The 25,225-nt window shown below is 43.3% G+C and overlaps 1 protein-coding gene across 6 annotated transcripts; it reads right to left on the bottom strand.

The window, feature by feature from the left end:
- Nucleotides 1–4,643: 4,643 nt before the first annotated feature.
- Nucleotides 4,644–24,901, bottom strand: SETDB2 (SET domain bifurcated histone lysine methyltransferase 2). 6 transcript variants are annotated; one of them, XM_065678271.1, is made up of 15 exons: nt 24,831–24,901; nt 24,213–24,560; nt 21,280–21,402; nt 19,731–19,796; nt 18,844–18,946; nt 18,031–18,597; nt 17,801–17,845; nt 16,657–16,773; nt 15,259–15,428; nt 14,599–14,827; nt 12,878–12,962; nt 11,384–11,492; nt 10,291–10,619; nt 9,006–9,094; nt 4,644–4,887 (listed from the first exon to the last, which is right to left on the bottom strand). In XM_065678271.1, the coding sequence occupies exons 2-15, from the start codon at nt 24,223–24,225 to the stop codon at nt 4,770–4,772; spliced, it is 2,163 nt and encodes a 720-aa protein (XP_065534343.1). In that variant the 5' UTR covers nt 24,226–24,560; nt 24,831–24,901; the 3' UTR covers nt 4,644–4,769. The 6 variants fall into 6 exon arrangements, with proteins under 6 accessions (XP_065534343.1, XP_065534342.1, XP_065534341.1 ...); XM_065678270.1 differs by lacking the exon at nt 24,831–24,901 and adding an exon at nt 24,682–24,814; XM_065678269.1 differs by lacking the exons at nt 24,213–24,560; nt 24,831–24,901 and having other exon boundaries at nt 21,280–21,436.
- Nucleotides 24,902–25,225: the final 324 nt, after the last annotated feature.

Genomic DNA, 25,225 nt, shown 5'->3' with positions numbered 1-25,225 from the left:
TTGCATGTCAGCACATAACACTCTGATCCTTCCAGTTAGAAAACCAGATGGGAGTTACTGGTTAGTCCAAGATCTAAGGGCAGTTAATCAAAGGACCATTACCTGGATCCCGGTGGTGGCAAATCCATACACTCTATTAAATCAGGTATCACCAGAACATACCTGGTACAGTGTAATTGATTTAAAAGACACATTTGGGCCTGTCCTTTAGCTGAAGAAAGTAGAGATTATTTTGCCTTTGAATGGGAGGATCCAGAGACGGTAGAAAACAACAATTAGACGGACAGTACTACCCCAGGGCTTTATTGAAACACCAAACTTGTTCGGTCAAGCTCTGGAGAATTTATTAATGTCCTTCAAACCCGAGGGAACTGTAAAACTCCTACAATACATAGACGATTTACTGATAGCTGGAAAATTAGAGGATGAAGTCAGAGAAAACACCATAAAACTATGATTTTTTTTTGGGAAAAAGGATTAAAGGTTTCAAAATCTAAATTGCAATTTACAGAACCAGAGGTGAAGTATTTAGGACACTGGATTAGTAAAGGGAAAAAGAAATTAGACCCAGATCGGGTGGCAGGAATTATAGCTCTACCTGCCCCAAGAACAAAAAGGGAGTTTCGACAGCTGTTAGGATTATTGGGATATTGTCGACAGTGGATAGAGGTGTTTAGTGAAAAAGTAAAATTTCTGTATGAAAAACTCACACTAAAGGTAATAAAATGGTCCCCAGAGGATGAGGAAAAATTAATGAAGGCTCCTGTGTTGAGTCTTCCAGATTTAAATAAACCATTTCATATAAAAGAGAACTGCAAATCGGTAATTGGAAAGATAATGAGTGGCCACCTGAACGGCAACTTGGGCCAAAGATGGGTCCTTGGGATACATGACTCCTATATATATATGTTGAATAGGATTATAAGGCTACAAGCTGTAGTACAAATAGCAGTGAATAAAACAGGAGATGCATTAGGATTAGTTGCAAAGCAGAATACCAAAATGAGAACCGCAATATATCAGAATCACCTAGCTTTAGATTATTTGTTAGCTCAGGAAGGAGGAATCTGGGGAAAATTTAATCTTAGTAATTGCTGTTTGGAAATAGATGATGAAGGAAAAGCCATAAGTGAGCTTGCAAGGGAAATGAAAAAGAAAGCCAACCATATCCTGGGCTGCATCAAAAGGAGCATGACCAGCAGGTCTAAGGAAGTGATCCTGCCCCTCTACTCTGCTCTCATGAGACCTCACTTGGGAGTATTGTGTGCAGGTCTGGTATCCTCGACATATACAGGACATGGAACTGTTGGAACAAGTCCAGACAAGGGCCACTAGGATGATCTTGGGACTGGAGCACCTCCTGTATGAAGACAGGCTGAGAAAGTTGGGGCTGTTCAGCCTGGAGAAGAGAAAGCTGCTTGGAGAGCTCATAGCAGCCTTCCAGTATCTGAAAACAGCCTATAAGGATGCTGTGGATGGACTCTTCATTAGGGACTGTAGTGATACAACAAGGGGTAACAGGTTCAAACTTAAACAGGGGAAGTTTAGATTGGATGTAAGGAGGAAATTCTTTACTGTAAGGGTGGTGAGGCACTGGAATGGGCTGCCCAGGGAAGCTGTGGCAAGCTGTGTTGAAGGCCAGGTTGGACAGAGCCTTGGGTGACATGGTTTAGTGAGAGGTGTCCCTGCCCACGGCAGGGGGGTTGGAACTAGATGATCTTAAGGTCCTTTCCAACCCTAACTGCTCTATGATTCTATGTCAGTCTCTCACAGGCACTTTTCTCTCCAATATACAATTACCTGAATTGTCACTAACTCTTGCAAACAACACTTCTCTCAGCTCTGTAAAACACGAAATCCAATGACAGAACTTGCTAATGGCCGAGACAATTCTGACGCACAGTTCTGCGTGATGTGCTGCGCACAACCTCAAATTCAGGAAGTGAAAGTAAGCTGAACTGGGGGGTCAGCTTTAAATCCACCTGTGATGGATGCTCTCAACTCTTGACCAAAGTTGAGTCTTTCGGTTCAGTGTCCAAAGGAAGCTAAGGCATCAGCCATAACCAAGCCAAAAACTTCTCTAGTTCCAGCCTGTTCTCCGAAAACCCGCACAGAAATAGGGTGTCATGGTGAGCAGTGATGCATATGGGCTTGGAAACTGAACACCAGCTGTGCAATTAACACATGAATAGCAAGTGGTTCTTCCAAGACTCATTTATCAAGGAACAAAGAATGTTGTGGGTACAAGGAGTCTCATGCTTACCTTTTCCGTAACATGTAATTTGATGGCAAGCCAACCACTTTATTCCATGAACATGACAGCCTGAAGTGAGCCTTTTTTAAGCTCTCCCTGCTAAGCAGCTGACTGCACACTGGTGATCTCCCCTTGAGCTGGAACACCTCTCAAGGTTACTCCCCGAGGCTGAGAGACCCCTTACCAACTGCAGATCTTTGGTACGTGACCAGTATCACACACAACCTCGTATTATACTGCACTGTTTTTTGTGTTGGTAACTTTGAATCATTATTATTCGCTCTCTGCAGTAAGAGTGAACCTTGCTATCAAACTTTGTCTTATCTCATTTTCACAACATCTTACTTCAATTAAACCACTTTTGCTGACATCTTTGGTGCTGGTTCTTCAAGCAATCTGTGGCATCACCTTCTTTGCACGAGGATCCAACACCACACATTTGTACACCCATCTCTTGCTCCATTTCAGAGGCACCTCCTACATCTGCACTCAGTGTTACCTTATGTAGCTTGTTTCTCACACCACACTGCAAGGATTTCTGTCCCAGACTGCACAACACGATACTGAAATGTGGCACACTGGATTTCTCAAGGACTTCTCTTTGTGTCATAAACATGGAGAGGGATGTGTGGGAGACTGATTTGAAATCAGACTCCACTGTCCATTGTCTCAAAGATTGGTATGAGAAGCTGAGATGTAATACCACCTATCTTTTGTCTCAGAGATGGGTGGGAAGAATTGAGATAAGACTCCAATATCCATTGCCTGGGGGAAGAGTGTGAGGAGCTGAACTGGGACTCCACCGTCCATTGCCTGAGGAATGAGTGGGAAAGAGCTAAGACTCTTCTGTACATTACCTAGAGGATTGGTATGAGGAATTGCTGCCTGTTTTCCCAAGGACTGCTGCAGTTGAAGAGCTGGCTGCAAGACCAGGGAAACTGGTCCACCAGGAATCACAGAATCACAGAATAGTTAGGGTTGGAAAAGACCTCAAGATCATCTAGTTCCAACTCCCCTGCCACGGGCAGGGACACCTCACACTAAACCATCCCACCCAAGGCTTCATCCAACCTGACCTTGAAAACTGCCAGGGATGGAGCATTCACAACTTCCCTGAGCAACCCATTCCAGTGCCTCACCACCCTCACAGTAAAGAACTTCTTCCTTATATCCAATGTAAACTTCCCCTGTTTAAGTTTTAACCCATTACTCCTTGTCCTATCACTACAGTCTCTAGTGAAGAGTTCCTCTCCGGCATCCTTGTAGGCCCCCTTCAGATACTGGAAGGCTGCTATGTGGTCTCCATGCAGCCTTCTCCAGGCTGAAAATGTGTAATACATAACATAAGGAACAGAGGTACTCCCACCAATGCTTTATAAAAGGCGGAAAAGGTAATCACAATAGGGAGCCATTGCCATGAGGATGACTCCAGAAAGACACCTCTGTAAGGACACTCTCCACCAATGACTACTACAGATTCTGAGGGACACCCTCCATAAGACATCGCCATGAGGGCAATTCCACCAGGACACCTCCAAGGGTACCTTCAAGGGGATGACTCCAGGAGGACACTCACCTCCAACGACTACTACCGGCTCTTGGGGGACACTCTGCTCCAATACTGACTACGAACACTGAAGGACTCCCACTAGCAACGCCGATGGATCCCCGGGACACCACTGGATCCATGGTGGTGACTCTGTCTCTCTCTGCAACCCAAATCCTTGCTTCATCTCCATCCTTTCTTCAGTCTTTCCTGTCGCTATCCTCTTTACTACAATAATTTCCCTTTTTTATAATAATTGTCTTTTCGTAGTAAACCACCTGATCAATTAAAGTACTTGACCTCATTTGTGTCTTAATTTCACTCGTGGGATCATGAACAAAATAGGGTCTGATAATGGGGTTTTCTCCAATTGGACTCTGACAGGATGCAGCCCAAAAACACCCAGTTTCCCTCCTGCAGCAGCAGGACTTGCCCAGCTCACTATGTAGCACAAAGTCAGCTCTGAAAAACTGTTCTGATTAATTTCATCCCTGTTCAAGACTATCTGTCCCACTGAATCCATCAGGCTTAGGTATAGTCTAATAATTATTGGCCCCCAAATAGGCAGACTTCCATTCATAATGAGTGTCAGAAACCTGAGCTTTGCTGACTCACCCTTGTGGAAGGGCACAGAAAACATCAACTAACCACTGCTCTGCATCAGGCATGTCTCTGATTTATGGTGACAACATGGCACAGAAGCCTGACTTCTTCCACTGCGCTAAGAACTCTGTGAATGAAAGGGTGGGGGGGTGACAAGACTTTGATGCCTGTTGTTATGACAAACAGTTCAAATTCTGTAAACTAGAAAAGTGGCATTTAAACATAAATTTTAAAAAATGATCAAGTGAAAGGCATTTTAATTGAACGTAATTAGCTCCACAGACTGAAGTGTACTGTTCAGTGTCCAGTAGTCCCTTCCGGCATATTGATCTCCAGGTACATGTGTTGACAGTAATAAAGCTTTGCCTATAAGGTTTTTTTCCTGCACTTCTGAACTCCACATTCACAGGAAATCTCTATCTCTGGCATGCTTCCAGCTTCATAACTGTAATCCCACGTGAGTTCAGTTCCGGCTTTCACATGCCTAAGAAATAAAACAGTCAATTTGTTTGAACCAAGTGAAACAATGCTGTGCTTGCAATTTGTCACCAACCCCTCACATGCAACCCCTAAAATCATAGGGGCAGGGAGCTTGTTGGGAGAGAGCCAAGAGATAAAAGGAATCTCTGGGACATGTAAGCTGCTTTGCCCACCAGAGCTATGCAGTGTGCAAATAGGCACACCTAGGAGAAAAGAATTTATCAAGCAGTGCAATAGGGTCAGAGCCTAAACAGCCTGGTTTAGCCTGCTCTAGCTTAGAGGCAAATTCTGGGAAACAAAAAAATCTAAACCTTCCCCACCCCACCCCCAGAAAAAAAAAAGGAGGACAAACCAGAAGTGAATAAATCTAAATGAGAACACAGTTTTCTTATTTTTACTATGTACAGTGCATCACTAAGATTCAAACAAATCACTAGATACACTGATGAGGAAGACTATCATCTCTGGTCTGACAAGCCAGATTTTAATGCAATTGCACACTTTAATGCAATATGCAGAAAGCCTAAGACTCAGAATTAAGCACATGCTACTCATGAACCAGCCACTCTAACAGTACATGAAAGAGAAGAAATAGGTAGGCAATTCACTGCCCCAGATGAATGCCAAATTAAATACCTCAGTCTAAGATGCTGAGCAACAAGTGAGGAAAACAACAATTAAATAGGAGTATTACAAAGAGAGTAATTCTTCAATATAAGGAACATTCAGTGAATTACAGGCAGCAGGCTGAGAACAAAGAATGAGGACGTTTCAAATATCACATAATTGCAACCTGGAACTTGTTGCCTTAGGATATTCTGGAGGCCAGAAACATCAAACGAATGAAAAGGTGACTGAGCAAGTTCGCAATTAAGCTAAATGATCCAGATGCAATCCTTAATGTAGAAAAGCTGCAAATGGGTGATTGCCAGAAAGCAGGAGGCCCAGCCAGGGGAACTTCCCTTCAACAATCTTCCCTAAGTGTCTTCTGCTGACCACTGTTACCTCTTTCCACTGGCCTCAGTCCCCATTAAACAATTCTTTACCAAGAACCTGAGCAAGAAAGACTCGCTAAACAAAAGTTTTTTCTGGCGTATCTCAAAACATTGTCTTCAGTTCTTGGAAGCCCTCCTCACAGCGCAGTCGACAGCATCTGTGCTCGTATGGACCAGGGCTGCAAGGCTCCACAGAGGATCAGTGCTCCCTGGGGTTTGTTCAGAAATGAATTCTTTCCTCTATTGTAAGTTTTCACCTACCACACCTGCTGTCACATGCATCAGCTAGCTTAATTCACACAATTAATCTTTCCCCTCCTAGGTTTAGCTGCTGCCTTCTCATGTCTCAAAGGCACCAGTTCTCTGTACCTCACTTCCTGTCATCCACTAAGGGAAGATGCACATCTTCTGCTTTCAGAGGAAGTTTTCACCATCATAATGCCACCTCCCCAGGACAAGTGGCTACACAAAATCCTGCTTCTTTTGGCAGCTGCAAGGAGAAGAGCTGGAACCAGCTTGTTTGGCCCACAAAATGTCCCTGTAGGATCTAATCCTGCCCTACAGGACACAGATCTGCTGACCATTCCTTGAGACACAACACTGGAATCAGTGAATCTTGGCTTTCATATAGAATCATAGAATAGTTAGGGTTGGAAAGGACCTCAAGATCATCTAGTTCCAACCTCCCTGCCATGGGCAGGCACACCTCACACTAAACTATCGCACCCAAGGCTTCATCCAACCTGACCTTGAAAACTGCCAGGGATGGAGCATTCACAACTTCCCTGAGCAACCCATTCCAGTGCCTCACCACCCTCACAGTAAAGAACTTCTTCCTTATATCCAATGTAAACTTCCCCTGTTTAAGTTTTAACCCATTACTCCTTGTCCTATCACTACAGTCTCTAGTGAAGAGTTCCTCTCCGGCATCCTTGTAGGCCCCCTTCAGATACTGGAAGGCTGCTATGTGGTCTCCATGCAGCCTTCTCCAGGCTGAAAATGTGTAATACATAACATAAGGAACAGAGGTACTCCCACCAATGCTTTATAAAAGGCGGAAAAGGTAATCACAATAGGGAGCCATTGCCATGAGGATGACTCCAGAAAGACACCTCTGTAAGGACACTCTCCACCAATGACTACTACAGATTCTGAGGGACACCCTCCATAAGACATCGCCATGAGGGCAATTCCACCAGGACACCTCCAAGGGTACCTTCAAGGGGATGACTCCAGGAGGACACTCACCTCCAACGACTACTACCGGCTCTTGGGGGACACTCTGCTCCAATACTGACTACAAACACTGAAGGACTCCCACTAGCAACGCCGATGGATCCCCTTACCCCTTGTCCTGTCACTACAGTCCCTAATGAAGAGTCCCTCCCCAGCATCCCTATAGGCCCCCTTCAGGTACTGGAAGGCTGCTATGAGGTCTCCATGCAGCCTTCTCTTCTCCAGGCTGAACAGCCCCAACTCCCTCAGCCTATCTTCATACGGGAGGTGCTCCAGTCCCCTGATCATCCTCGTGGCCCTCCTCTGGACTTGTTCCAACAGTTCCATGTCCTTTTTATGTTGAGAACACCAGAACTGCACACAATACTCCAGGTGAGGTCTCACAAGAGCAGAGTAGAGGGGCAGGATCACCTCCTTTGACCTGCTGGTCACGCTCCTTTTGATGCAGCCCAGGATACAGTTGGCTTTCTGGGCTGCGAGCGCACACTGAAGCCGGCTCATGTTCATTTTCTCATCAACCAACACCCCCAAGTCCTTCTCCGCAGGGCTGCTCTGAATCTCTTCTCTGCCCAACCTGTAGCTGTGCCTGGGATTGCTCTGACCCAGGTGTAGGACCTTGCACTTGGCATGGTTGAACTTCATAAGGTTGGCATCAGCCCACCTCACAAGCGTGTCAAGGTCCCTCTGGATGGCATTCCTTCCATCCAGCAGACTGACCGGACCACACAGCTTGGTGTCATCGGCAAACTTGCTGAGGGCGCACTCAATCCCACTGTCCATGTCAGCGACGAAGATGTTAAACAAGACCAGTCCCAACACCGATCCCTGAGGGACACCACTCGTTACCGGCCTCCAGCCGGACATCGAGCCATTGACCACAACTCTTTGTGTCCGGCCGTCCAGCCAGTTCTTTATCCACCGAGTGGTCCATCCATCAAATTGGTATCTCTCCAATTTAGAGAGAAGGATGTGGTGTGGGACAGTGTCAAACGCTTTGCACAAGTCCAGGTAGATGACATCAACAGCTCTACCCTTGTCCATCAATTCTGTAGCCCCATCATAGAAGGCCACCAAATAGGTCAGGCAGGATTTCCCCTTAGTGAAGCCATGCTGGCTGTCACCAAGCACCTTGTTGTTTTTCCATGTGCCTTAGCATGCCTTCCAGGAGAATGTGCTCCAAGATTTTACCAGGCACAGAGGTGAGACTGACTGGTCTGTAATTCCCTGGGTCTTCCATTTTCCCCTTCTTGAAAATGGGGGTTATATTTCCCTTTTTCCAGTTGTTGGGATCTTCACCTGACTGCCATAATTTTTCAAATACGATGGCCAGTGGCTTAGCAACTTCATTCGCCAGCTCCTTCAGGACCCGCAGATGGATTCCATCAGGTCCCATGGACTTGTGCACGTTCAGATTTTTAAGATGGTCTCGAACCAGATCCTCTCCTACAGTGGACCCAAGGTCTTCATTCTCACAGTCCCTGTGTCTACCTTCTAAGACCTGGGTGGTGCAGTCAGAGCCTTTGCCAGTGAAGACCGAGGCAAAGAAGTCATTCAGAACCTCAGCCTTCTCCAAATCCTTTGTAGACAGTTCTCCCGTGGGTGGTGACCATGCTGAATTAAACCTATTTGACCACTGAAAATTATCTCTGAAATGCACCCAAAAAATTCAAGCTTTCCTCTTTATATTTCAGTGCAAAACTGAATAAAAACTCAGTGATAAACAGCTGTATTTCCTTCAATGTTTAGTGCTCAATAATAAGTCACCAATAAGAAGGTAGTTTTACAGTATCATGATCCAAACATCCATCTATTGTTATTATTTCCTAGTACCTAAGTACTGCTTTTTCTCCTAGTGCCTTGAATGGACAGCATTCAACTTCCAAAACCTCACCTGTTTGTGAAGAACGCCACCCATGGGAAGCTTCTGTTGTGAGTTTCTACGAAAACGCACTGTGCAAATAGATTTGGGGAGCAGCTGTGCTGTAAAACAGAATATTTGAATTAGAAACAGTGCAACACCTCACCATTGGCCAAATAACCTATTTTGTCTCAGATACCCGTGACTAGTAAAGGTAGTTTCTTCCTTCCCTTCTCCAGCCCACACAGAATCTCGACTACTCAGTGCCATTACCACTAATGTTTGCAGAAACTATGCCTCTTGCAAGTATTATTTCCATCATATTATGAAAGTATTTTTGCCTAGGAAAACCAAGTTATTTTATCAAGCTGTCCTCCAGAAATTTGTGGATAGAATTCATCTTAGATTCAGGATGCACCATAAATACTCAGTACATGACAAATGCTCTTGCTGGCAGCCAGGGGAGCAGTACTAGGGAGCAAGGAATAGCTTAAATGATTGTGTACATTGGCAAAGAGATATGAGATATGAAAGGTCATTCAGGTGCCCATAGAAATGTGTATACTCCCTGGATGCAGAAGAAACGTTTCAGCAAGATGTGCTACTAATCTTAACACCATATTATCTCCCTAAGGCAGAACACCTTAAATATATGCAAAGATTTTGCCGTAAGACACATACTCATGCCAGTGAAGAGAAACAAGTTACTTGCAGAGTACATGCAAACATGTCTATGAACCATTTGTCTTAGTTGCTGTACTTGCTAATTCATTACTTTTTCTTGGCAAGTCAAAATTGAGAGTTATTTATCAGATACGTACACAATATGACAGACTACTTTCTGAACATATGATGGAACAGTAGGGAAATTTCCTACGATATCACAACACTTACCCTAAATCAGCACAAGATAGAATTTACAATGGTGGGGAACAAAAAACAGCAAGGCTGGGAGAAAGCTTGTGGTTCAACAAGATGTGCCATTTGATCTCTGGACCCCCCAGAAAGGCTGTTCAAAAATTTGGGAGAAAGATGTCATTCACTATTGGGGAATATTTTACTCGAGTAACTAGTGGTGCTAAGAATGACAGCTAGTATGTAGTATGCATCATCTTAGGGAGGCACTAATAGCCAGTGTGACCCAGCCTGCTGTTCTGTCAGTTTAGAATGCAAGGAGCACCACACACTCTGCCTTGCCATGCACCTACCACATGTATATGTTTGCATTTATGCGCAAAAGCCTTCCTATTTATGCAGGTGCACGATTTATTTATTTAAGCTAAAACAATCAAGAAAGCATATGCAACTTTTTACTTACATTAAGAAAACGACCCACATTTCCTTCTTTTGTGGCATCCAGTACATAAATATTTCCTTCATCAGCATTCTTCAGAAGCATCCTGTCACCACCAGCCTCCTCACAAAATGGGTCTTTCGATTGCCTGTGATTTTCCTTTTTGCAGTCAGCCTTTAGTGGTACGTTTTTGGATGGCCTCACAACACACACGTCATCCAGCACACCTGACTTGCCACAATCAGCACCCTGCAGAGACACATTCTTTCTTTTGCATTCTGCACTGTCCACATCAGCAGACTCAGTCCGTCCAACTTCCATTGGATGTGCTTCCTTCTGCTGTTGAGTGGATTCTGTCAGTGGACACGCAAGTTATTTTTCAGTGACAGCCTAAACCTTTGCCTGGTTTGTCCCAGAACTATTACCCACCCACCCTTTGCTCTCCAAAATGTAAATAGAAAGGAAGCTGTGTACAAGTCTATAACACAACTACCCTTTTCCATGCCCCTCATCAATCGTCCCACAAATAACTGATTCCTGCTGTGGTGCCTAAAGCACTTGCTCACATAAGTAAGCTAGTCTCTCGTTCTTAAATCCCACTTCAGACTGACTTCTTCCACATTGCATTTTATCTTCATTTTATCTCCACGGTTATTTCTGAGAGAATCACAAACTGCTACTAAGACAGAGACAAGATGCAAGTAGTTTTAAACTGTCTTCCCAGCTTGAGGTCCCCCCACCCCTGCATTATATCCTCTTCAATTTTTTTTTTGACTGGAACAGGTACTAGGTGTAACAGTAAGATTCACAAGACTGACTCTCCCACAATTGCACTGGATTTGAGAAGTTGCTGTCAGACTGCTCGACATGACCCAAGATCAACTTTGCAGGCAAAAGACTGCCCTGTACCAGTTAATGCAATGTACCATGCAAAGAAGCAATACCTCCTGTACCACTAATCTCTCGTAAGATAGCCTCAGCATTATGCAGACAACATTATTCTAGTCTGAGAACAGGCCTGCCCACATCCAAACATCATTTTCTACATTTCTACATCTATCACCTGATGGGGCACAATTGTACTAAGACTGCAGTATTTATAGCTGTGCAAACCTACTTTCTTTTCCTGTCTTTGATCCACTGGTTAGTTTTGTTTTGCTTGACTGATGAATCTGAGAACTATTATCTTCATCAGAGGTGGCACTATGCACCATTATATCAATTTCCTTTAAACAAAATAAAAGATAATGAATAGGTTATGATGTATTGTTGCTGTATGCAACTCTGGGTCAACACAGGATAGCAAGTGGCTTTTAGGACTCTAGGATTGAAGTTTCAAACCTACTGTAACGGCTATGGCTATGTTTCAAAAGTTACTGCAATGCAACATTTATTTTCATTTCAAATTATCATTCATAATAACCTGGAAAGCCCTTGCTGCTCAATAAAATATTCAAGTAAGTGCCTAGGTCCCACAGTTTCACCAGAATTTAAATACATTTGTGTAAGTTGCTGAGACAAAGCCCAAACACACTTTTTACACCATTTCAATAAAATGAACAGATGTGGCAGCATTTCTCCTCTCCCACCGCAAAAAGGCAGTTAGTTATATCAGCTTGAGAATGGACAGTGCTGCCAAATGTTAGTGTGCAAATCCCACGTGCATTTCTTAAGTGCAATGAAACCAGTGACACCTACAGAGTAAGTTTCCCCAGATTCCCTCATTTCCAAGTATTTGCAGGCAGCACTTCACACCCATCAAACTGTCTCAGCTGCTGCACTGCATCACAAAATGGTGTCCAGCTCCTGAGATTTTCCTTCTCTCCCTGCTGTGTCATTTGTTTGGGAGACATTGCAAGAATATTATCATTCTGACCCCCTAACTCTGCAGTTAACTACAAGAGGCAGTGGAGGGGGAGTGTTTTAACCCCAGCCAGCAACCAAATACCACATAGCCACGCGCTCACTGCCCACCCCTGGGGGATGGGGAGAAGAACTGGAAAACTGTAAAACCCATGGGTTGAGATAAGAACAATTTAATAACTGAAATAAAGTTAAAATTATTATTAAGAGTAACAATAATAATAGTAGTAGTAATAATGAAAAGAGAGATGACAGAGAGAGGACAGACAAGTGATGCACAATACAATCACTCACCACCTGCTGACCAATGCCCAGCCTGTCCCTGAGCAGTCCCTCCCAGCTAACTCTCCCCAGTTTATATACTGAGCATGATGTTCTGTGGCAAGGGGGTTGGAAGAAGATGATCTTTAAGGTCCCTTCCAACCCAAACCATTCTATGATTCTATGAATATCCCTTTGGGTAGTTCAGGTGTCCTGTGCCTCTGCTTCCTCCTGGCTTCTTGTGCCCCTCCTCACTGGCAGAGCATGAGACTAAAAAGTCCTCGATCAGGATAACTGCTACTTATTGAAAGTTTGGTAATGGAGAAGGGATGGGTTATAGCTTCCAGCACACCAGCTTAACTCACAGTGTGATACAGTTCCATGAAAAAAGATCATTAGAACTATTTAAGTGTGTAAAATGAAAAGGTCAAAATTAACATACATATGCAGCACAGTGAAAAATTAATCTATTAAAGCTACTTACTACCTTTTTTTGCTGGTGATTATGAAGAATAACTGTTCTAGTTCCAGGCCTTCTTGCAGTGTCAATGCTTAAATTCCTTGGATGAACCCCGTACAGAAAAGTCAAAAGGAAATTATAAAGACAAAAAGAGACATAAGTATCTCTTACACATACATTTCTCTAAAAATCTCTAGTTCATAAAGAACAGACTACAGCAGAGCCTGCTGTCTGGCCTTGGCCCAAGTTCTGTGACTATTTTGCCTTTAAGAATTGAGAACACAGATTAGGTTCTCAATAGCATTTGTAAAAAATCCCCAGTTGTTCATACTTTTTTGAGAGATGAGCGACTGCTTTTACATCTTTTCCCAGTTCTCCTGCCGAGAACCAAGTTTTCTGTTTTTTTACTACTGTAATATCAGATAATCTCAAAATAGAGCAAGAGTTTTGCCTTTTTTCTGCTACCACTTGCAATAATTTTGACAGTGCAGCTTTCAAACAAGAAAGCAAAGATGTTGTGGGAACAAGGAATAGAGAAGAAGACAGAGGGGGAGATGGGCAATATATACCAGATGTAGAAAATACTCTCTCACAGAAGAACGTCACTCCTTCACATCAGGAGAAGGTTGAGGAAGGATGGGAAGCAGTGTTTGGCATATACATTTAAAACATCTAAAATAATATTAATTTGGATTACATTCAGAGTGCAGCAGAAAACACCACTTTCAAAGCTAATCTTAGTAACTGTGCAGTGTCTAGCAAAAAGTAACAGCTCTTATTCAAGAAAACTTTCAACATAAAACATTTAGATGTGTTTTCTTGCCACAAAAAACCAACATGGTACTTCTTTGGGCTACTGATAATGGCAACAAATGCTACTCTCTGAGGCTTTCTTAAGATTTAAACTCCTTTATAAATTCAAAAGGTGCAGTAGCCGCAAGAAGTTGTGACAATATTACATAACACTGTTTGTCCTTTTAAAGGCAATCTGTTCAAGTGAATGACATGTCAAGCTTAGCACACTGTCCTGAGTTTGACAATATTATCTACAGTAATCATCTACTATGAAATGAGCAAGAATTTGCAATCATTTATGAGCAGTACAGTTTTTACAAAGCAGTGTGGCAGAGCAAGGAATAAAGTCTAACAAACTCCTGACTTCCCTCTGAAAAGGCTATTCACAAAGGCACATGGTTATTTTGCAGCAATTCAATTTTAAGAATCCTGACATTCTATGAAACCCTGATTGTAAAATGAACGCATAAATCACTGCAAAAGTGAGGTGGTGTCATACTCCTTAAAGGAAAGGTGAAGGCTCCCAGCAGGAAAGCTTATGTTACAAAGAACAAGAGGTTTAGAGACTAGGAGCAAAGGACAGGACAATTGGTGGCTCATTTGTTATCAAATTCTTCAGGGCCATCAAGTATCTTCAAATCACTTCTCAAGTATTTTTTATTAATTCTTTCAAATTAGCACAATTATGAACGCCCTGAACAGACCAAGTACACCAGGAAAGAAACTGGAATTCTAAAATGCCAAGTGGTGCACACAGTAAGTGAAATTAATATAGAGGAAAAACTGTCCCACTAAAAGAAATAATCAGGAATTAACAAAAAAGTTGAGAAAAAAATCCCAACAAACCACCCTCAGGTGAGGACATTCAGCTGTACTTTTAAGTTTTACAAAGGACTTTCTAGAACAGCAGAGTATTAGTCTTGTTGTGCCTAAGTTTGCTTTGGTAAACTTACAGGGTTGATTTATTTTCATTATCCACAATCTGAGACAAAGATCCTTGCTTCTCAGGAATGTCATTTTTGCCAGTCTGCACTAGTTTAATCACAGAGCCTGAACAATCAGTGTCAAGTTTTCTTTTTTTGGAAAAAAAGCCATGGCCTCTGTTATTCACAGTATTCTTTTCTTTCAGCTCTTGACCAGCATCCCCCAGTACTTGAACTTCAGCTCTGCTCATTAATCTGCCTGGGAAGAAAGGAGAGGGGGGAAGATAGATATATTTTAAATTGCTTGCTTGCTGAGATGGGTCAAACTTGCTATTGCAGCTCAAACTTACATAAGAACAACCAGCAACCACAAACATTATTTGGGAAAGCAAAATATGAATGTATTTATACTGAAGAAAAACTAACCCTGGCACACAATATGCACAGACCTGTGAGGCAAAAATCAACGGTCTGAGATAGGCTTTGCTCCGGAATGTTTTTGATTGCCTTGCACCATCACGCTGCAGAGTTCTTCAAGGTTCTTCATCCGTCTAACCATCCTGCAACTTAAACTGTTGACTCACTTCTCTTCCAGCCCCATACTTCCCTGTTCTGAAAAAAATTCCAGGGCACAGGCCACAGGACAGGGAGTATTACAATCTACATATTCTATGGGCCACCGTCTGTTACCTGAGTAAGTACAGACAAAAGTCCCCTTGTCGATATCATCTAGGCAGCGGACGCCCCAGCCTTTCTTCTCCGTGTTGAACACTTGCAACCTGACTTGAATGCCATGCTGTACAACTCTGTTCTGACACATCATCTTGTCACACCTGCACAACACACTACACTCATAAATTCTGTCAAGAGGAAGCAAAACAAAACAGTGTCAAAGAATGCATTACCAAAACAAAGTCGTTACTATTAATTTCCCTCCTAAGCATTAATAAAGCAGTTGACTAAAACTGATTGTGGAGCAGTGCTCTGAAGCCCATAACTTTCTTGATGGCTGATTCATCAATTTTAGTACTCTGTCAGCCAGATTTTGGTATAAGCAGAGAAGAAAAGTAAATGCTACCTTTTTATTTTATAGGAGTTAATCACACAGAAGCAGAAATCCCTGTGAAGCACCTTTTTTCTATGGTGGAACAGATTATAGCAGAGCCAACCTCTCACCTGTCTGGTGACTGTACCTGTCATGGGTTTTAGAATTTGATGAAACATTTCTAAAAGAATTGACAATTGTGTTTGGGGTTTTTTTTGGGGGGGGCAGGTGGGGTTTTGTTGTTGGTTTGTTGTTTTTTTTGCATTTGTTTCTAGGCTTACTGGCAGCTATAATTCTGGACACCAACCATAAACTAACATCACACAGCAACAAAGGACTGAAAGAGGTCCGTAAACTTACGGGTTCAGCCCTTCGCTATTGTAGCAAGCTACTTTGCACAATTCCTCTCCTAAACATCTGAGTTCCTGGCACCTTCCCTAGGCCATATATTAATAATCCATGGGACCTGAATAAGAGAAAGGACAAATACCTGCAGCACTGGGATGGCTTTAGAGACTCTTGGAAGAGTCACATATAACCAAATCTGGCAACAGCAGCTGGCTCATATTTCTTTAGGACTCTGGTCCCACTGAGCAAATGGGTAGACAAGAGACAGAACAAAAAACAAGGGTGGCTACTGCTTCCTACTTCTTTGGCTGACACATGCTGTAATGCCCTTGTGATAGACCTCCTTCCCTTGTGGAAAGTTTCCTTTCTGTCTCCCTCCTCCCCTTGGCATGCCTGAACTAACCAGCATATGTGCCAGATATGGCCTGAGCTCCTGGACCAGCTAATACTTCATACTCTCCTTGGACCTTGAGCTAAGCTGTGGAAATCGTAGTTCCTGCAGTACAAAAGAGTTTTATTGCTTCTATTACTCAAGTCACATTAATTATTTTTCTGTCATCCTGATCTGTCAGTAAATTGTGACAAAAATGGAAGGTTTCAGTAATGCAGAAACTGCAGATATTTTGGTACTGTAACACACTACAGGAGTACAGTAAGAGCAGACAAATGAAATAGTTAAAGTTGGTCTTTCTTACCCACTAGGAACAGGTTGCTCTAGTCTTTTGTAACTGTATCCATAGGATGTTTTACTTGGAGATAAAGAAGTTTTACTACAGCCTCTTGCAGTTAGCTGTAGGCATGCACATTTTGACCTAAAAGAATAAAATAAAATAAAATAATAATAATAAAAAAATAAATCAGTAAAACATCCCAGAATGTATTTGGGGCAGCGTAAATCAAATGCACATCTAGATAATTTAAAAAGTACTTGACTGTACACACCCCTTTATATATACCTGTTTTCCCTCCCACCCTTGCCCCCAGGAAGTGATGAATTACACACTGTGGATTGGAGAACTCAGGCAACAATGCTGGTCTTCACCATCTCATGTCATGATTAACTTCAAAGACCCGATGGATCAAATCCTGGGCCCCAAAACTGCATATCAAAAGCATCTCAGCTCTTGGGAGAATTAAGTGCAAAGAAGCAGCATGCTATGTGTTTGCTGTTCCTCACTGCTCAGGTGAAACTAAGTAATTTTAATTACTGAAGCTTCATTATGCTAGACTGTGATTTCAAGCTTTATTTGGCTTATGGGCAATTATACTGCACATCAGCACATGCAACTGCCCTAGCTACCAATAATACAAAATGGATTCAACACCAAAGTAACACCTACAGGCATAGATCACACAAACACCCTTCAAGAAACTGGACAAAATTATCACCAAACTCACATTTGCTAACTGTGGCAAGTTCCTACTGAGTATTATGTAGCCCAGAGTTACTGAGCTTTAGAAAAAGACAGCAATGAGCAACAGAACATTAATGTGTTCTGTAACCCCTAGTTTCTGTTTAGACAAGGGGAAGGATGAGATGCACAGGTTGTGAACGGGGATGTTTCCTCCTCTGTCCTCAGTAACCTCGTAAGTTCCAAATGATCTGGTCACTCCAGCTGTCCCATTCATCTATAGGATAACATCCCACAGCAGGAGTTGCAGCAGAAGTTGTCATGCGGCATCCTTCCCTGCCTGCCAGGAAAATGAGCTTTCCTCTGCTGGCACAAGACTCTCCCTCTCCCACTCCTTTCCCAAAGCTGAGAAATCTGCCTCCCAGCTCCACCAGAAGGAGTAGCACTGTTAATTTAGGAAGAAAGCGAAAGGAACACAGTAATCCACCTGCTGATCGCCTCCAGGGGCTGCATGGGTAGGAGCACCCAAGTTCTGCAGAAGACAAAGACACAGTGGTGTCAGTCAACACAGAGCATGGCACAAGACAACTACCAGATACTCCAGCAGTGTTGGCCCTATGTTATTCAGCACTGTTTGGTACTGTGTGCCTCCACACTTACACCACTACCCTACCATTAAGGCATCACGCGCCACTTGACTGGAATTTTTCTACCTACCTATCAATGCAGCCATCTGTGCAGCCACACGAATCAATAAACATGCTGGATAAGTTGTTGAGGCAATATCCACGTGGCCACGATGCCCTCCGATATTTGAAATAAGGTAATCTTGCACAGTCAATATCGTTGCAGAAGGAAACGGGCACAGACTCGGCTCCACGGCTAATATCAGAATCAAACACAAGGGGCTCTGGATTTACGGTGTTCCTGCCCAACAGTACGTAAGTGTTGAAGGAGAAATAATCAACAAATAAGAAATTGCACTCAGTTTCAAACAAATAATTTTGTACATCTTCAAAGCTTCTCAGACTCCGACCGCATGGAGCTTTGTAATTCACATCCAGTGATTTGGAAAGGCAGTCTGCTTTTGCGTGGCGTCTTTGGAAGTGAAACAGGACCGGTATCTTAAGAGGATTTTCACCCTTGTAGAAGCCTGCTGCTCTGTTGACAAGACATGCACTAGAGCACTTGTGGTTCTGATACTGCAGGTTTGAAGGTAAATCTTGAATTTTACTAGATGCTTCTTTACACCCCGAACCTGTTTTTTCCATCTCCTTCTTTCTGCTATTTGGAATAAAAAAGAAAGAAAAAAAAAAAAAAAAAAGCAGCAGCATAGAAAACAAAACTACTCAAAACCTCAGGTTTTGTATGTAGGCCAAATTAAAAATACTTTCACTTTGAAAACTAGCAGCATTTAAAACTGAGTTGAAAATGATGAATTTAGAAATACAAGAAAGAGATTAAAATCTCTCAAGCGCATTAAGGAATATGGTAAATAAGGAACTGGAATAAATTAATAAATACACTGACCTTTGAGAACCTTCTACAGACTTTGCAGTGTTGTCATCTGTAAGAAGAGGCTGCAATTTGGGTTTGGTCTCCTGGATGCCATCTCTGTCAAACACATCACTTACTGCAAAAATTTGAAAGCAAGCAAAACCTTCATCAATCCACATTTCTAGTTATAATAAAACTTACTTTAGACACTAAAGAGATAACTGCCAAAATACATTAGAACCAATGCATTGCTATGAACTACAGCTAACAAAGAGCATGCTAGCAAGTGCCCTACTAAAAAGCCCTACTGTTTTTTATAATTTATACAAAAGTAATGTGTTTGCATATAGGTTTGTAAGCGAGTGACCAGCTGACATGAGACATACTCTTACACCTTCTACCCTGCTCCTCCTCTCCCTCTCTCTCTCTTTTCCCCCAAAAACTTAGGTGTGCATTGATAAACCCGAGGCAGAAATGTATCATGAAAATGTACCCTCTTTCACATGATTTGCTCATTTTGCTTTCAAAGTTCATGGAGACAACATGCATATGAAACACATATACATACTTCTTTTCATGATTTGAGGCGAAAGGCTGCGAGGGTATTACACCTAGTGGAGCCATGCACAAGATGAACCCCAGCTGTCTACAAGCAGAGTTATCAGGCTTACTAACTCAAACTCTCTTTACTTGGTACAAGCCATATGCACATACACACAAATCACAAAAGTACAAACCCAGGTGACAGTCCAAGGTCCAGTACCTGAGAAAACTAATAATTACATTTTTTTCCCCTTGTAATGTTAACAGGCTTCTCAGAATTATTTTACTGATTTCAACAAAGGGAAATAAGCTCCTGGTGAGTAAAACAAGACAAATTAAATCCACACACCAAATAAATGTAATAGAGATGCACATACCATTTGTCGAGGTTAAGAGATCACCTACATTAGCTTCATTCACCAGTGCCCAAGCTTGCCAGCATTCTGTGCAAACCCCAAAATAAAACGGATATTAAGTGTAATTTACATAATGGTAATAGGGACAATGATAATAGGGAAAACAAGGTACAAGTCCTTTAGAGATACTTGTTTCCTCATAATAATAAAATAGAGCATTGCATGACTGATACTATTAGAAACCTTTTGCACCACAGTCTTTAATTACTACAAAATTACAGCTCATATTGGTAGTTGTGAATCAGCACTGAATATCTTCTGGCTTTTGGAAAGCTGCTGGAATGTTTCCAAGCACATACAAAACAGTAGCAGTAATGGCTATAAGCACAATTTAGTGTAAGTTTTTCTCTTTGCTTTGTCATCAGACTAGTCATCTTCTGGATAAGAAGAGCTAGATCTCGGCAGACTTACTCCTAGACTGATGGAAATGGCCTTCAGATAGTAAGAACACAAAGAGACCAGTTCTGTCTCAACCTCTTACCCCATGCAATAAATATTACAAGGTAGCAGACAAATGTCAGTAAAATCCATGTTAATATTTTAGTTTGAAATTTTTACAGAACAAAGCATAGAAAAAATGAGATTTCACTATGTTATAAATTCATTGTGCCATCTGGGGATTTCAGTTCAACTTTTATCTATGCACTGCTGTAATACTTTGTCATAAAAATCACAATGTGGCAGCTCAAATACACAAAAAAATAGGCTACCAATTTAGAGCAAGCACTACAATGCAGAGTGTGTGGCTATACCTGTTTAAAAGCATATTACACTATCGTACATTTTCTTGCACAAAAAAAAAGTGTAATAAGATCCATATAATACATGTACATGGGCAACTTCATAAAATAAAGAAAAAAAAAAGTGGGTTTTTTTTTTCACTTAAATGAGCCAGTAAAAAGACACTTGTGTACTGCTCTAAGCTTATCAGACTTCTGATTTTGATGTAGGTAAAGGAAATTTATTTCCCTGGAAATCATGAACAATCTTTACTGCATCGCTGTCACATTTTTCTACTAATGTTTCGAGTTACAGTGGTGTCTCTGACATGAAATAACACATGATCATAATCCCACCCCAAACCCATTCCATTCACCAAGATCAACTTGAAAGTCTAAACCTTCTGATGATAGACAAAACACAAGGCAGTGCAGATATTTCATCATTTCTCAAGAATTGGTACTTGCTTGTACCACTTGGTACAAGCCATACCAAGAATAAACATTATTATAAGTGTTTCTCAATAATAAACATTTCAGTTTTATATGCTTAAGAGCCACATGTTGTTTGAAAAAGTATACAGGCAAAATGAGAAAATTGCAAAATGCACCTGAAATTATTAGTATTTTTTCAAAGAAATAAAGTATATTTTTTAAAGTTCTTAAAAAAGCCAACCACTGAGTAATTTAAATTCAGATATATCGGAATTGTGACAGGTAACGCAGAGCCCTAGACAGAGCAGGCCACAGCTTCCCAGCAGTCCAGCTTAACCGTCACAAGGATTTCAAACCTTGGTTTGTGGCAGTTCCATTCTTGATCCTTTCCTTTAGCAAAAGCAGCACATTTTGCACCTGCTCAAATATGGCATCCACTCTTCTACCTCCCAACTGTGTCCAAAAGCTCTTCAAATCACCTGAAATGCAAATTCCCATTTACAAGTCTGTACAGCTCCTGAGAAGTCTAAAACCACCAGTAGCTCCTAGTGGACTTCTGAAAGGCTCCTGCTCATTTCATTGGGAGGCACTTCAGAAAAACCAGGCAGGACAACTATCTTCTTCCGTAGGCTTAAACTTTCAGAAGTCTATTCCTAAACCTAGTAATGAAAGTGAAACAGAAGCCAAGTAACAAACTAGAACGGCTTCCAAAGGCCCATGATGCTTTTTCAAGTAATTTTCAAGGACATCTACAAAAGGTGCTCTGGAAGCCTTTCTCCAAACACCAGCAAATTAGTCTCACTATAATCACCACTGAAACTCATAGAACTAACACATGAACTGAACATATTATTAAATAAAAGACATCTGGATTTTGTTAGCAACTGTAACCTCCCTTAGCTACACAAGCTATCCTGCCCCATCGATATTTTTGTTATGGTTTCTAGGAAAAAAGGTTCAAAATGTTTTCATAAAAAAGCAGTTTAATAAATTTTGTTGACCAAGTGATATCAGTTGCAGTAATTCATGCAACCCTAATATCGTGCCTCCTTCCTCCACCAGAAATATTTATAAAGAACGTTTCATTTAAAGAAGTGTTTTTTAAGCTACTGGTTCAGAAGCTCTTCTCTTCCAAGTGTCTGTACCTTTGAAGGCAGGGCAGGGCAAGGAGGGGCAGGGCAACACAGGGCAGAGCAAAGCAAGGCGGAGCACAGCAAAGTGAAGCAAGGCGAGGCAAGTGAAGGTGGGGTGGGGAAAGGCAAGGCCTGTGTTCAATTCTGGGCCCCTCACTGCAAGAAGACATTGAGGTGCTGGAGCCAGTCTAGAGAAGGGCAACAGAGCTGGTGAAGGGAATGGAGCACAAGTGTGATAAGGAACAGCTGAGGAAACTGGGGGGGGGGGGGAGGGGAGGGGGGGGAGGGGGTGGGAGGGGAGGGGTGGGGTGGGGATGGTGGTGGTGGTGTTAATCTGGAGAAGAGAAGGCTCAGTGGGGACCTTACCACTTTGACAACTACATGGAAGGAGGATGGAGTAAGAAGATGGCTGTAAGAAGTGATAGGAGAAGAGGTAATGGCCTCAAGCTGCACCAGGGTAGGTTTAGACTGGAGATTAGGAACAATTTCTTCACAGGGAGGGTGATCAGGCATTGGAATAGGCTGTTCAGATCAGTGGTGGAGTCACTGTCTCTGGAAGTGTTCACAAACCATGTAGACAAGGCCTTTAGTGACATGGTTTAGTGGTGGCCTTGGCAGTGCAGGGATAAAGGTTGGACCTGATCTTTAACGTCTTTTCCAACCTAGTTGATTCTATGATTCCATAAAACATATACTACACTACATGTAGTGCTCAAACCACTCACCTCGGAAATTCTTCCACAGTTCTCATGTTGGAGTGCCCCAAAACTTTAGCAGCAAAATCTTGGTTTTGCATGGAGAAGCAAAGATCACATATGAGGTTCACAATATAACTGTCATTTCAAAAAAGATAGATGTCCACACCACTGATCTCTCCAGTGTTAATGCTGCTTTTGTCAACTCCAGCCAGGAAGACAAGAGAACAAACAGCTACAGGATGCATCTACCTCATCAGCTTTCAAAATGATCTCACCAGCTGATGACTCAGGGTGTGGCCTGGCATCTGGTGGCAAAAGTCCTAAACCTGGCTGAGGCCATTACCTCTGGAGGGATTTTCTTTCCCCCCTACAGAATCCTTGTTGCCATATATCTCTCTTTTTCAGCACTGTGCAGGGGAATGATGCTAGAGCAAGGAAATAAACCAGCCAAGGGCATGGCTACTCTTGCCAGCTACCAGAAAAAATACTTGGGTGTGTGTTTCCTATATAAGACCTGTAGTGCTGCTAACTGACATCTTATACACTATAGAAGACAAAACTACTGTTTTCTGGTTATCATTTTCACACCAGAAGTGGTGCCAAATATATATTACTTTCCCCTTTCCCTCCACAAGTTCAAATTATCCTGCCTTCAAGTCTCTCTTCCCCAGAACCGGTAAGGTTCTCCACTTCAAGAAAGTCATACAGTGCTGCAAGAGGTGCAGAATGAAAAAGTAAGAGATCAGGTGAGAAATTAAAATGGTTGTAGCTACTTGGTTTTCCAAAATTTGTACCAGTAAATATTACAGCAGGCATCATTGGGAGGCCTGTGTGGTGAAATAGCCATTCCACTTTCAAATAGCCATCCCACATCTTGTCAGGACTTAGCTGACAAGCACTCAGATGAAACAAGCTCTGTGAGGAAATTCTTTTTTATTTAGGTAACTTCTTGTTATCCCTCCAGCAAGAAGCTGTCACGGGATGACCCATACTTTCCAACACACTCAGCCGAGCCTACATAATCCCCACTGCCTATTAGCTCACATTTCTCTCTTTTTTAAACTAATGCTGCCAGAACAGCAGTACTGCAACTAATCTGATTTATTTAAGAAAAAAATAAGGTAACGCCCCCCCCAATCTGCTTCTCAACGGATAAAGTGAGATATCTGCAGTGTAATACCACTAGGGAGAAGTAAGGCAAGGATTCCGCAACCAAACTGAAGACACCAAATTTCTGACTATCACCTTTAACAACACAGAGAACATAAAATGCACCTTACTTATAAGTTAGCTACTTAATCTCTTCTATAACTGAAAAAAAAAACCCCAACCCAAACCCAAAACATTCTGGCACAGAAATTTCATTTGGTTGACAGGGAAAAGACTACCGATTCCTAGAACGATTTCTCACATGATCCGCCCATTGACTATTCAAAACATATCTGTTTTAAGGCTTACTTTTGTCTTCCATCTTCTGGGGCAGCTGTATGGAGGGCTGTTACACTCGTTGTGGTATCACCAGCACTGAGCCCAGCTCAGGTAGGAGAGCCCTGTGTTGATCTCGCTGTCCTCCAACTCTGCTGCGGGGTCAGCGGTAGGGGCCTGCGGACAGGAGCTGCTCTGCCAGTCAGGCTGGAAGAGCTGGGCCAGCACTTGCCCTGGGCTGACATGTGGTGAGCCTGCGGTAGGCCAGCCTCCGATCAAGGCCCAAGCTGGGTCAGTCCCGGGATACTCGTGCACCACTCGGGGCCTTGCTCCAACACCTTCCGCCCTCCTCTGGCCAGCGCCTCTCAGCTCGCCTGGGAACTGAGCGGAGCAAAGGATGAAAGCCGTGCGGTGCCCCACGTCACCCACACCCCGCTGCTCCTCCCGGCACGCGTTTCCCGCGGTCCGGGGAGAACAGGCTGCGGCCTAGGGCGGGCCGTACCGGGCCGATCCCCCAGCGCCGACTGACAGGCCCCATGTACCGCAGCGCTGCTCACACGGGCAGCCTCCCCCGGGGCTCTGCTGAGGGAAAGCGCGGCGGCGGCGGCGGCGCAACCCTCTCCTCCGGACTCGACCCCCCTGTAACGGTACCTGCGGACAGCGCTCCGCCGGGCCGCGCCGCACCGCGCCGCGCTGCGCGCCCGCCAGGGGGCGCCGCGCCGCCAGGGAGACTGCGCTATCCCCGCCCCCTCTCCCTCGCAGGGCCATGCCCCACCCCCCCCTCACAGCGGGCACCGCGCGCGCGCACCAGCGCTCCCTCGCCCTCCTCCGGGCCGGAGCGAGGACGCATGCGCAGAGCCTACAGCCCCGCCCCCCTTGCGGCGCAGGGCAGGCGCGTGATGGTTGGACTCCGAACTGGCAGGGTGATGGCGCTGAGGCGGCGTTTCCTCTCTAGCGCGCATGCGCAAGGCGGGGCTGTGCCGCGCGAGCGAATGGGCGCACGCAGGAGGCGGGCCGCGCATGTGAGGACGCTCGCCTTTCTTTGT

Source organism: Lathamus discolor, chromosome 4 (assembly GCF_037157495.1).
Source record: "Lathamus discolor isolate bLatDis1 chromosome 4, bLatDis1.hap1, whole genome shotgun sequence".
Lineage (NCBI taxonomy): Eukaryota > Metazoa > Chordata > Aves > Psittaciformes > Psittacidae > Lathamus > Lathamus discolor.
Note: the sequence above shows the minus strand (reverse complement) of the source record. Positions and strands in the feature narration are given on the sequence as shown.